Here is a 13,684-nt window from a genome sequence, read left to right as displayed (position 1 = left end):
CCTTCTTATGTTTGTTTTATATATAATGTCCAGGGATTTTAGTTGTAGTTAGCAGGAGGAATAGGAAAAAATATGTCTACTTCATTATCTCAGAAGTGATCTCCATTGATAAGTAATGATGTTTATTGCTGTTATGACCAATACAATTAGACAAGATAATTAAAGAAAAGATAGAAACCAGGGTTTTTCAACTTAAACACTATTGACATTTTGGATTGCATAACTTTTTGTTGTAGAAGACTGTCCTGGACATTGTATTAATGGGATGTTTTGTGGTGCCACTGGCCTCTACTCAGGATATGCTAGTAGCACCCTTCTCTAATCCCAGTCATGGCAAACAAAAATGTCTCTGGACATAGCCAAATGTACCTGGGGAGCAAAATCACCCCCAGTTGAAAACTAATGGTATATTGGAAAGAAGAAATTATCTTTATTTTTAGATAATTCAGTTGTTTACTTTTACCTCATATTAGAATCATCTGTATATGTAGGCACCAAAAATATTAGATATATATGCAGATACACATTCTCCACACCTATCAACAGATTCAGACTTAGTTAGACTGGGTGGGGCACAGGTGTCAATAAATATTGAAATTCCCCAGATGATTTCCCCCCCCAATTTTATTGAGATAAAATTGACATGGAACATTGTATAAGTTTAAGGTGGTCTGACTTATGTATGTCATGAAGTGAGTACCACAATAAGTTTAATAAGCTTTTATCATCTCATATAAATTTGAAAAAGAAAAACAACTTTTTTCCTTGTGATAAGGACTCAGGATTTATTCTTAACAACTTGCGTATATACCATGTAGCAGTGTTGGCTATAGTCATTATGTACATTACATCACTAGTACTTACTTATCTTGGAACTGGAAATTTGTACAAGATGTTCCTCCAATTTCCCTCCCACCCCATTCCCACTCCCTACAGTTGATTTTTAATATGATTGAGATCTGCTGTTCTAAACCCGAGAAAATACCCTGAAAAATTACTAGAAGTGATAAGAAAACTAAGTTAAATGTGACACAAAAGATACATGCCCATGTACAAAACTCACCTGGGGATGTCTTCACTGCCACAGAGGCCAAGTTTCAGGTTACCCTCTCCATATTCAGCCCACCCCCTCCTTGCAGAGGGAGCCATTGGATGGAGCTGGCTAGGCTGCCAGGGCCTGGGAGGCTGCCCTCCTGCCTTGGTCTGTCTCCAGAGAGTAGCCCTGGTCTTGAGACTTCTAGTTCCTGCTGCCAGGTCACCTGGGTTAGTGACCAGAGGAGGGGCAGTCTGGCAAGGAATAAAATATTGGAAATGGGTTTTATCCTCCTCATAGACTTCTGGAATGAATGAGGATGTTGTTGATTACTCTAAAAAGTGGACTACTCTCATTCACAAATTTAGTAGTTGGCAGTAGATTTTAAGTTCCTAACGTATCTCCTTTGGCTTATAAAGGCTTCTAGAAAAGAAATGTTATAGGAATTTATTTTCCCCAACATTTTATTATCCCTCTCTCCTTCAAAAACAGTTTTTACCCCCAAAGACTTTTAAATGTACCAGGTTGTTACACAACTCTAACTTGCATTTCTCCTTCTAGGAAAGAGTTTCTGAGGCAGCGGCATGCAGCTGTGACCCTTCAGGCATGGTGGAGAGGCTACTACAACAAACGGAACTTCAGACTGGTAGTAGAGCTGACTTTGGAGCTGGGGCTGCAGGAGCAAATGGATAACTGTCCAATAAAACAGATGTTAACAGTTTGTTTATCTGAGTATGAGAGCTCAGGCAGGAAGGATCAGATCACTAACAGGCAGTAATAACAGATTTTAAATGACCAGACTCAATAACCCACACACTCTTTTTTGGCACAGTCTCAGGTCACATGGTTCATGGGCTTCAAAGTGTTCTCCTGCAGCATTTTGGACATCTCTATAGCTAGAATGAAATGTCCTCTGAAATTAGATAATAGCTATCTTTTTCCAATTTCCAGGCTACAAAATAGGTTAATGGATTGATTATTCTCTGTTTCAACCAATTCATATTTTTCTTGGCCATAGACACTGCTAATGAGTGTCTGTTTAGCAAATGAACCAGGGCAACCTTGACTGTGCCTCATTGGGCCTTGCTTGACTGCTTGCCTTTGTTATGGATGTGACTGTGTTTTGGACATGCAATGGTCACATCAGCAAAACTGATCTCAGACCTGTCCACGTTCCATGCTCACAAAGGCATAAAGGCAGCTGACAAGGATTGACAGGCTACTTGGGGCCTGGTGCTTTAAGTGCACTATTATATTTATTATGAAACCGACCCTATATGTCATGCGACTGAATCCTAGAGAGGTTAAGTAATTTCCCCAAAAGCACAGAGTTAGTGAGCAGTGGAGCTGGAGTTTGCATGCAGGTCTGTGTGACTTCCAAGCACATAGGATGAGTGTGACACCCAGCCCTGTTCGGTTGGTCTTTGATAAACCAATAAGGCTCATCCAGGGGTATCAGGAACTCTTGTGTCCCAGAGCATGTTTGCAGCATAAAAGGGGGTATTCATCAATTTATTACTTCTTTATTTTAAAGATCCATGAGGGATTAATTTGATGGAGCCAGCCATAGGCCTCCACACAGGTGTGCTAGCTCCTGAGAAATTGGCTAGGTTTTGCTGTAGGTGTGGAAAGCAGGGCTTCTGGAATTCCATCTCCCATTGATATCCAAATGACTTTTCTATCGATGCCCCCCCCCCCATAGACCACATTATTACTTATGCCACTTAACAAATACTTATTTGGCACTTATCTGCATGCCAGTCTCTATTCTAAGTGTTCTACAAGTAATAACTCATTTTATATGCTTGTGCTCACAGGTGTGCAAAATTTTAGCCAAAAAGCAGATAACTGTAAAGCTAATTTGCAAGGTCTCCTGGGAGTACTACCTGTATCCTGCTCTCTGTCTTCTTGGAAAGGCCATCTTTGTGCTCTATGTCCTTCTGGGCCCAGACCCTCCTGTGAATGCATGTCTCTCTTGCCTTCTCAGATCCTCTTGGGTTTTGAGCGCCTGCAGGCCATCACCCGGAGCCACCTGCTGGTGAGGCAGTACCAGGCCATTCGGCAGAGGATAGTCCAACTGCAGGCCCTTTGCAGGGGCTACCTGGTGCGCCTGGAAGTACAGGCCAAGAGGAGGGCAGTGTTGGTCATCCAGGCACATGCCAGGGGCATGGCTGCCCGACAGAATTTTCGGCGGCAGAAAGCCAATGTAGGTGGTCACTGTTCTCCTGAGCAGTGACTGGTTGGGGACTGGTTGGGGCCCCAGTGGGGAGGGCAGGCAGGAGGACTGAGCAGCAATATTGACCTCTCACCGGACAGTCCTATCTCCTTCCTGTTCAAAGTTATTACTGCAGTAGGCCCTTAGGCTATCTGGATACCTAGGTCACCCCCTAGGTTATGGGGCAGCAGGACAGTCTTATACCTAGAACCTGGAAATCAAACTCCTTGGTCCCCTCACGTTAGCCTTGGGGACTGTTTCTTAGCAGCACTGGTGGATCTTCTGGAAGGCACAGGAAATCAGGGCTAGATGAGCTATGAGAGGCCCCAGTTCCATGGAGAAGAGCAAAGGCCCCTGGTTTCTGGGCTGTGGCAGTACAGCTCAGCACAGAGGAATACCAAGAGAAGCCTTTGGGTATCTGGGCAGGAGAAGCTGATGGGCAGAGAGCAGGCAGTAGTGTATGATCCCATTTCTCCTAGAGGGCACCTAAGACTAAACCTTAGTCAGCTGGAAATTGTGAGAATAAAGAGCGGCTAGGATGAAATTTATCCCACTCTATTGATGAAAATTGGATGTAGTGAACAAATTACTGGCATAGTGGCCAGGGCAAGTAAGAGAATAGACCCTCAGATATGTCAGCAGCCTGCTTCTGTACCCATGTGACCCCAAGCAGGCCACAATCTAGGCTCAACCCTATATGTGTTAGTATAGGCCCTGGGGCCTCTCCCATCAGAGGCTGGGTGCTGTTTGAATAAAGGACCAGGTGGGTTTCATGCAGGGTTCTGGTGGTCCTGGGTTTGAGGCAGTACCTCAGGGACCATGTGGGTCTAGGGACAAGCAGGCAACCTTTCTCTCTGGACCTGATTCTCGACTGGGAAATCAAAAGCCCAGGCTGATTAATCTCTAGTCACTAGCTATTACAATTTAGGACTTTAGAGGAAAATACATTGATTTGGATAGATGATGGCGGGAGCAGGTTTATTTGGCTTCTGTGAGGTACTTGCCCCAGCAGAGTCTGTGGATAACCTTCCCCATGAGGTGTGTTTGCAGGGGCTGCTGGTCACCCCAGCTGAAGAGCCAAAGGGCCCAAGTTCTCCACCTACCAGGAAGCACAAATCAATCTACAACACTGTTACAGACACGGAGATGGTGGAGCAAGTGTTTGGCTTCCTCCCATCCATGATCGGGGGGCAGGAGGGCCGAGCCTCACCTCACTCTGAGGTAAGACGCCCTGTCTTTCAAGGGTCCATCTGGGCAGGGAGGGGATGGGCCCACCCAGTCCCAACCTCAGTCAACCTCTAGGCTCATGAGAAGCAGACTCAGTGGGGGAGCTGGCAGGATGGGTGCTGAAGTGTGTTCTTCAGTCCTTGGTGAATGTGCAGAGAAAAGGGGAGAATGGCATTCTGTGGTCTCACACTTTCAAGGTAAGCAGGTTTCTTACCTGCAAGACTTTCTAGATCCTTTAAAATGCAAACAATATTGGGCTTTCAGTTGGGCAACTCTACCTCTGTATTTGACCCCTTGCATAGAGCACCTTGGTGGCTGCTGCTCTGCAGACTGTAACTGGAACCTGATGCTGAGAACTAATGACCACTGGCAGGAAGAAGTAGTGTGTGAGGGGGAGGTAGCAGGGTGAGAGAAAAGCAACTTCCCAAGGCTGTCCTGCTGACTCTCACCACACACTGTTCTGGGCCTCATGCCTTTTCCCTCACTCATACATGCATGTACACACATGGTACACCCTCCCCCCATCTGTTCAGTAGGGGTGCTGGGATCACCTCCACAAGAAGGGCACCTGACTGAGGGCAGGCAGGATGGCAGGGAGCCTATAGAGCCTATGTCTGCTGGCCAGGGGCTCTGAGGGTTCTCAGGTGGCTGAGAAGTTTACATCGAGGACCATCCTTCAGACAGTCTACCAGGGGCCAACAGGGTGGGGTGGGAGAGGTCTCCAACAGAAGGGGGAGTGGACAGATGGCTTTGCACCTGGTGCATAACCAGATAGACCCTTCTTGGGGCTTCCTGGCCCCCAGAGATGCATACCTTTGAAAGAACGGCATCTGAAAAGAAGGCTGATGTTTCTCCCTCCTTCTTGAGGGTCCCCAGGATATGGAAACAAAGACCCAGACACTGCCCGAGGTTGACCTGGACACAGTCCCCATGGTGGAGGATCCTGAGGAGGACTTGGACAGCCTGGCTGAGTACAGCTTCCCCAAGTTTGCTGCAACCTACTTCCAGAAATCAGCCAGCCACTCGCATATCCGGAAGCCCCTTCAATACCCCCTGCTCTACCATGAGGACAATGCCGACTGCTCGGTACCTAGCATTTCTCTGGTTTCTAGTGGCTCAAGCTACCCCCATAGCCCCTGGCCTGCACTGTGGGCCCCATGCTTCAAGCTGAGTTCCAGCTGGGATCTCTGTCTCAATTTCCCCAGGGTGCCCTGGCTGTGTGGACCATCATCCTGAGATTCATGGGTGACCTTCCAGAGCCAGTGCTCTTTGCCAGAAACCACCTGAATGGCAACTCAGTGATGCAGCAGACCCATAACATCATGGGCAAGGAGAGCAACACCCAGTCTCCACAGCACAAATATGCACAGGTGCATGGATGAGGATGGTGACAGAGAAGGGCAGACACCCTCTAGGTATCAACCAGGCCCAAGGCCCCAGGGGAAGCCTGGAAGAGGGGACAAGATGTGGACACCCCTCATGTACCACCTTGAACCTGGCCCAAGCCAGGACTCTCCACTCCCAGGAGTTTATCTTTTTTTTTCTTTTTAATCATTTTTTAAATTAATGTTTGAATACAGTTGTCTCCATTTTCCCACCACCACTTTCCCCCTGCCCCACCCACCCCCACCTCCCAACCTCAATCCTACCCCCCTTTGCCTTTGCCAATGGGTCCTTTATACATGTTCATTGGCGACCCTTTCCATTCTTTCCCCCATTATTTCCCTCCCCCTTCCCCTCTGGCTACTGTCAGTTTGTTCTTAATTTCAATGTTTCTGGTTATATTTTGCTTGCTTGTTTGTTTTGTTAATTCTTGAACTGCACTCAGGAACTCATGAGTCAGACATTACACCAAGGACATTTTGAATTATGTTGTCATTATTGGAGAGGATCCCAAGCTCTGAACATTGGGTTTACTTGATCAGGATTCAAATGCATATAACAATAATAACAACAGATGTTACTGGCTAACAATGTGCTATGAGCCAGTAGCTTCTCTTCGGTTAATTCTCAAATGACCCAACCTTATAAGGTAGGGATTTTTATGTTTGTTATAGCTAAACAAGCTGAGAAGTGAAGTGAGTTGCTGCCAAATCACAGTGAATACATGTGGCAGAACTGGGTTTTGAATTCATTGCACAGAATTCGAAGTCCAGGCTCTTAACTAGTGTTCTACCCTAACCTCTGATGGAAGGTTAACTGACATTCATTGTTGCTCAGAAGTGCTTCTGAAGGACTCAGTTCATGATGTAATCTTAGTTGAACCAACCAAGAGCAGTCCAAAGGAATAGCAGTGACAGCACATGGGTCCACCAGCAGCAGGAGCCCATGACTGCCCTACACATCAAGCCCTGTGGCAGACAAACTGTGTGCAGACATAGTCTGCAGCCCAGGATCACTTGGACACATCAGGCCTGGAATTACATAGAAGTTTCCCAGGCTCAAGCCCCAGTCTCTAGAGGCATGGCTCTGCAGAGTGTATTAGCGATCTACTTCACAACATAGTGCCCCAAAATTTGGCAGCTTGGAACAGGATACATTTATTATCTTACATAGTCTCTGAGGGCCAGAAGTAGCTTAACTGGTTAGGTCTGGCTCAGGGTCTCTCATGAGGTTGCCGTTAAGCTGTAGACAAGAACAGCTATCATCTTGAGGCTCCACTGGGACTAGAAGATCTGCTTCCAAGATGCCCCTCACGTGGCTGCTGGCAGAAGGCCTCAGTTCCTTGCCACATGGGCCTCTCCACAGAGCTGTTTGTGTTGTCACAATATGGTTTCCTCTACAGTGAGTGATCTAAAAGAGAAAGCCAGAAGGAAGCTGCAGTGCCTAGTCTTGGAAGTCACATACCATGAGAGGCAGGAATGTCAGGAGTCATGGATGGCTGGGGGCTGCCATGGAGATTGGTGGCCACTCAGGTAGGGGACCCTGAGAGGCAGTCCAGCCATGGTACACCTCTGGACAGTGAACACAGGGAGAAGTAGGACTGGTTTTCCAGAGGTCAGACCTCCAATTTTCATTATTCAAGGAATTGATTTTGTACTTTTGTCAAGAATTTTAGGATAATTGACATTTCTATTACGCTGAGTCTTTCAATCCATGGACTCCATTTATTTGGATCTCTTTTGATTTTTTTTCATCAGTGTCTTGTAATTTTTAGCACACATGCCCTATATATGTTTTATTAGACTTATAGGGTTTTTTTGAGATTGTAAATGGCACTATATTTTAATTTTGCTACTAGTGTTCATTGCTACTACAGAAAAATGTAATTGATTAATGTGTTGACTTTGTGTCCTGCAACATTGCTGGACTCACTTTTGTAGATTTCTTGGAATTCTCTACGTAGACAATCATATCATCTGCAAATAGGGACAGCTAATGTGTGTCATGTTCTGTCTCTGTGGATAACCAGCTTCCCCAGCCAGAAGCTTGTGCCTAGCCCTGGGACCTGGGCTGACCCCCACTCAAGCCCAGTCCCATGCTCATCTCTAATGTTGACAGCCACATCTCATGGCACCATCGAGACAAGATGGGACTTCTGTCTGATGAGACCAGTAGATCCTAATGGCCTTACAACCTAGATTCTTTTGATACCCTGGCAGGGCTCCCACCTTGCCATGGGCACAGCATATTCCAATTCATTCACCAAGTTTTCACTGGGCTCAGGCCCAGCCCCAACTCAGAGGCTTTTACGTGTGACAGGTTCAAGCTTTGGAATCATAAAGGTCCTGAGCCCTCCTAGAGGGCCAGTTACTGGCAGACCAGCCTTGTTTCATCTCTCGCCTTCCCTTTCTTCTGTGTCCTCACCCAAGATTGAGGATGATGCTGCACATGTATACATGTTGCAAAATCAGCTGAGATGTTTTGTAAATTGGATAGGAAATGGCTGGGTGAGATGGACTCTCTTCCACCCTAGGCTGTCAGGTCAGCAGCGTTGAGGTACTGCCCTAGCTTACTTTCACTTACAAACTGTCTCTATCCACAGAGGCCCAGCCTCAGAAACAGAGGGATCAAAGACATCTCCTTCATGAAGCTGAAGTGCTCCTCCCAGATCACAGGCCAGGTGAGCTTAGGGCCAGGAGCTCCCACCTCTGCCACCCACAAGGTTCCAGGCTTTTGCTTCCCACCTCAGCCCTGTTTACTCTGAAAATGGGGGAAATCATAGTGGTCCTAACTGCTGTTTTTGGGTTTCAAGTTTGCCAACCAACTGAATTTTGAAGAGGAGGTATTTGAGTCTGATGGCTCCATCTCAGACCGACCCATGTCCAACCTGGAGAAGGTACACTTCATTGTGAATTATGCCATCCTGAAGCCCAGCCTCAGGTCAGTCCCTACTCTCATCTCTCCCATTTAGAATATCAGACCCCCTCACTGGATCTCAGCCCATAACCACAGCCTCCTTCTCTGCTCCCTATCCCCAAGACACCCCCTCCTCTCCCTGATCCCTGTTCTGGGACCTACAGACTGGGTCTCAATACAGCAGACATTATTACCACCAAGGGATCTTTATTTGCTCTGAGTAAATCCTATGGGTTTTAGGAAAACAGATTCATCTTGGGCTAAGTGATTCATTTCGTAAGAGCCTATAATGCAGGGTCCTGTAAAACAGCAAACTCCCCATTTATAAAATGTGTATTTTGCTTTATACACAATTTTATTTACAAGAGTTGTGTTTTCAACAAGTTTTAGCAAATATGTATACTGCTTTCAGGGATAGACTCATATTTTAGGGGTTCACATATTTTAGGTTATTTTTATCCAAATTTGGGAAATTGTTGGCCATTATTTCATAAAATAATTCTTCTACTTTATTCTCTCCCCCCCCCACCCTCTCTCTTTTCCTTTAAACTCTAATTAAACCTATGTCAGACTATTTTATATTCTCCCTCAAGTCCCTGTGGGTTTATTTTTCTTTTCTTTCTTTTTTCACTTTTCTCTTTGTTCTTTAGATTGGATAGTTTCTATTGATCCATCTTTAAATTAACTGATCTTTCTCTTGTCTTCCCCAGTCTGCTGTTATACCCATCAATATTTTTTTATTTCAGAAATTATTCTTTTTGGTTCTAGAGTTTGCACTTGGGTTTTTTAAATAGTTTCTATTTCTCAGTGAATATTTCCTGTTTATTTATGCACTAAGAGCATAGTTTTCTTTATGTTCTTGAGCATAGTTACAGTAGTTTTAAAACTTTTTCTGTCCTCCAGTCAAGATGGCGGAGTAGGTAAACATTGTACTTGCTGCCTCCCATGATCACAGCAGAACACCCATCATTGAGAACCACTTGAAATCAAGCTGTGCAGAAGTCCTATAACAGGATATACTAAAGAAGCCAAGTCAAGACTGAGAGGAGAGGTGGAGACATGGAATGGGCTGGCCCTACACCCATGAGTGGCAGTTAAAAATCGGGAGGAATATATCAACTGCAGAGATTTTTCTTGAGGAACAAGGAATTCTATCCCCATACCAGAATCCCCCAGCCCAGGGTTCCAGTGCCAGGAAAAGAAGTTCCCATAATTTCTGGTGCTAAAAACCTGTGGAGATTGTGGCTGAGTGAGATGGAGGACTTCTGGAATCCCAGGCTTTCCTCTTAAAGGGCCTATGCCCAGATTTAGTTGGACTCACTTTGAGCTCCATTGTTGGGGCAGCAGCTCAAAAGGCACCAGGGACATAAGGGGAGGAACTGGAGTGTCTGGCTCCAGAGTGAGAGGCAACTTTCTCCCAAACAGAAGTGCTGGCAGAAGCCATTGTTTCTTTGCTGAGCCCTGTCCCTGTAGGCACAGTCAGGAGCCATATCTGAGTCTCCAGCAACCTAATTAATACCATTTCCCTGACCTGGCGATTCACCAGGCCTGAGCCCAGGCTATACCCAACTTGCAGGCCCACCCAAGCCACTTCCAGTGATTTTCCATATAAATGGTCTACCATGGCTCATGCTTTGGACTTTCCTAAATTGTCCACAAAAGTTCACAAATCCCAAACAAGCAGCATCTGGCTTCAGTGTGCCATATGCCTCTTTCTAAGTAGCCTGAAGCCTGGCACTAGTGGCAACAGGACTCAGTTCACAGCTTGACCTCTCCTGGGTACCTCCAAGCCCAACAAAAGTAGAAGCCATCTGCAGACTACTTTGTAGCTCATGGCAGGTGGTCCAAGGTTAACAGGATGCAGTTAACCTTGGTTTACACATCCTGGGAGGACCCAGAGCCAGCACACTCTGGCCAGCTTCAGACCACACCAGAGCATGACCAAATCACCTCCACAAGCAACACACTCACAGACAGCTGAAGCAAGTTCTGGTCCATGGGATTGGTCTCTGCACAGTAGCTCCTCCACTGTAGTCTTGGCAAATGTCATAGCCAATGGGTCCTGGGATCAGTCTTTCTCATTGATGCGTCAATAGCAATTAAAACTCAACTACAACAGGAGGAAATATACAACCTATATGGGAGGTACCTGGAGTGACCAAGGAGGCTGTGCCACTGGGCCCTACAGTACATTAATGGTACAAAGCCACCCTTCCAAGACTGGAAGACATAGTAGATCTATCTAACACACAGAAACACAGAGAGGCAGCCAAATGAGGAGACAAAAAACAGGTACCAAATGAAAGAAAATCTCCAGAAAAAGAACTAAATGAAACAGAGGCAAGCAAATCACCAGATACAGATTTCAAAACAATGGTCCTAAGGATGCTCAAGGAACGTAGTGAGAAATTCAATAATGTAAGAAGAACATAGAAACTATTAAAAAGAACCAGCAGGAAATGAACAGTACACAGCAGAAATGAAAAACCAGCAGCAGATTGGATGAAGTAGATGATTGAATCAGCAATTTGGAAGATAATGTAGAAAAAACACCCAATCAGAGCAGGAAAAAAAAGAATTAAAAAAATGAGGGTAGTGAGGGTAGTTTAAGGGACCTCTGATACAACATCAGACATGACAATATCTGCATCATAGAGGGAGAAGAAAGAAAGCAAGAAATTGAGAGCCTATTTGAAAAATAATGACTGAAAACTTCCCTAACCTGATGAGGGAAAAAGACATACAAGTCCAGGGAATGCAGAGAATCCCAAACAAGATGACCCCGAAAAGGCCTGCACCAAGACACATCATAATTACAACACCACAGGTTAAAGACAAAGAGAGAATCTTAAAAAAAGCAAAAGAAAAGCAGTTACCTACAAGGGAGCTCCCATAAGACCATCAGCTGATTTCTCGACAGAAATTTTGCAGGCCAGAAGGGATTGGCACAAAATATTCAAAGTGATGAAAAAGCAAGGACCTACAACCAAGGTTAATCTACTCAGCAAAGCTATTATTTAGAATCAAAAGACAGGTAAAGAGCTTCCCAGACAAGAAAGAGCGAAAGGAGTTCATCACCATGAAAAAAGTATGACAAAAAATGTTGAAGGCTATTCTTTAAGAAGAAGAAGAAAAAAGATTAAAATATAAATAATAAAATGGCAATACATACATATCTATCAATAACTACTTTAAATGTAAATGGATTAAATGTTCTAATCAGAAGACATAGGGTAGCTTGAATGGAGAAAAAAACAAGACCTTACATATGCTGTCTACAAGAGACTCACTTCAGATCTAAAGACACACAGATTAAAAGCAAAGGGATGGAAAAAGAAATTTCATGAAAATGGAAACAAAAAATGTTGGGGTAATGTACTTATACCAGGCAAATTAGAATTTAAAACAAAGGCTATAACAAGAGAAAAAGAAGGACCCAGCAATTCCCCTTCCAGGTATTTATGCAAAGAAACCCAAAACACTACATTGAGAAGACATCAGTGCATCAATGTGTTCATTGCAACACTATTTACAACAGCCAAAATATGGAAGCAACTTAAGTAGATGAATGGATAAAGAGGTGGTGTACATATAGTATGGAATATGACTCAGCCATAAAAAAGAATGAAATCTTGCTATCTGTACCAATATGGATGGACCTATAGGGTATTGTGCTGAGTGAAATAAGTCAGGCAGATAAAAACAAATGCCATATGATTTCGCTTCTATGTGGAATCTGAAAAACAAAATAAACAAACAAGCAGAACAGAAATAGATTCATAGATTCAGAGAACACTTTGATGGTTGTCCAGTGGGAGGGGGGGTTGAGGGAATGTGTGAAGAAGGTAAAGGAAGGGATTAAAAAGTACAAATTGGTAGTTACAGAATAGTCATGGGAATATAAGGTATAGCATAGGAATATAGTCAATAATATTGTAAACTATGTATGGAGTAAGATGATTACTAGATTTATCAGGATGATCACTTGGTAAGTTATGTAAATGTGTAATTGCTGGGTTGTACACCTGAAACTAAATAATATCATACATTTTTTGGCTTAAATCATACATATTTTTTAATTTTATGTTTTTATTATTGTTCAATTACAGTTGTCCCCATTTCCCCCCCATTACTCTCCTCTGCCCTACCCACCCCCACCTCCCACATTCAATCCTCACCCCAACACTGTTGTCTTTGTCCATGGGTCCTTTATATATGTTTCTTGATGACCTCTCCCCTTCTTTCCCTGTTATCCCCCTCCTCTTGCCCCTCTGGGCATTGTCAGTTTGTTCTTTATTTCTATGTCTCTGGTTCTATTTTGCTTGCTTGTTTGTTTTATTGACTAGGTTCCACTTAGAGGGGAGATCATATGGTATTTGTCTTTCACTGCCTGGCTTATTTCATTTAGCGTAATGCTCTCCAGTTCCATCCATGCTGTTGTGAAGGGTAGGAGCTCCTTCTTTCTTTCTTCTGCATAGTATTCCATTGTGCAAATATACCACAGTTTTTTGATCCACTCATTTATTGATGGGCACTTAGGCTGCTTCTAACACTTGTCTATTGTAAATTGTGCTTTAACTGTAATTGAAAATTTAAAAATTATTTTCAAAAATAAAACCTTTTCTGCTAAATTCATTATCTGGATATTTTAGTGTCAGTCTCCATTGACTGCCATTTCTCTTGAGAATGGCCTTTTTTTTTCCTGTTTCTTCACATGTCTAGTACTTGAGTGTGTTTTCTCATAAATCTAGTACTTTTGAGTTGTATACTGACCATGGAGGATGATATGTTAGAGACTCTGGATTCCATTATATTTTTTTCGAAGAGTGTTGACTTTTTGTTCAGGTAGGCAATCAACTTGACTGGTTTTAAACTCTGTCTCCCTGTGGTGAGTAGCAGCTGGAATCCCT

The 13,684-nt window shown here is 44.1% G+C and overlaps 1 protein-coding gene across 6 annotated transcripts in view; it reads left to right on the top strand.

Moving 5' to 3' along the window:
• Window positions 1–13,684, top strand: part of MYO7B (myosin VIIB) — a 111,458-nt gene that overhangs the window by 74,982 nt on the left and 22,792 nt on the right. For 5 of the 6 annotated variants that reach the window (XM_045203145.3, XM_053918547.2, XM_045203146.3 and 2 more), the window contains 7 exons: window positions 1,595–1,679; window positions 3,021–3,239; window positions 4,299–4,469; window positions 5,343–5,561; window positions 5,681–5,845; window positions 8,461–8,538; window positions 8,671–8,798. In XM_045203145.3, the coding sequence (XP_045059080.2) occupies window positions 1,595–1,679; window positions 3,021–3,239; window positions 4,299–4,469; window positions 5,343–5,561; window positions 5,681–5,845; window positions 8,461–8,538; window positions 8,671–8,798 (1,065 nt within the window). The remainder of the gene's footprint in view (window positions 1–1,594; window positions 1,680–3,020; window positions 3,240–4,298; window positions 4,470–5,342; window positions 5,562–5,680; window positions 5,846–8,460; window positions 8,539–8,670; window positions 8,799–13,684) is intronic. The other variant, XM_045203144.3, reaches the window with a different exon arrangement.

This window comes from Desmodus rotundus, chromosome 2 (assembly GCF_022682495.2).
Source record: "Desmodus rotundus isolate HL8 chromosome 2, HLdesRot8A.1, whole genome shotgun sequence".
Taxonomy (NCBI): Eukaryota; Metazoa; Chordata; class Mammalia; order Chiroptera; family Phyllostomidae; genus Desmodus; species Desmodus rotundus.
Note: the sequence above shows the minus strand (reverse complement) of the source record. Positions and strands in the feature narration are given on the sequence as shown.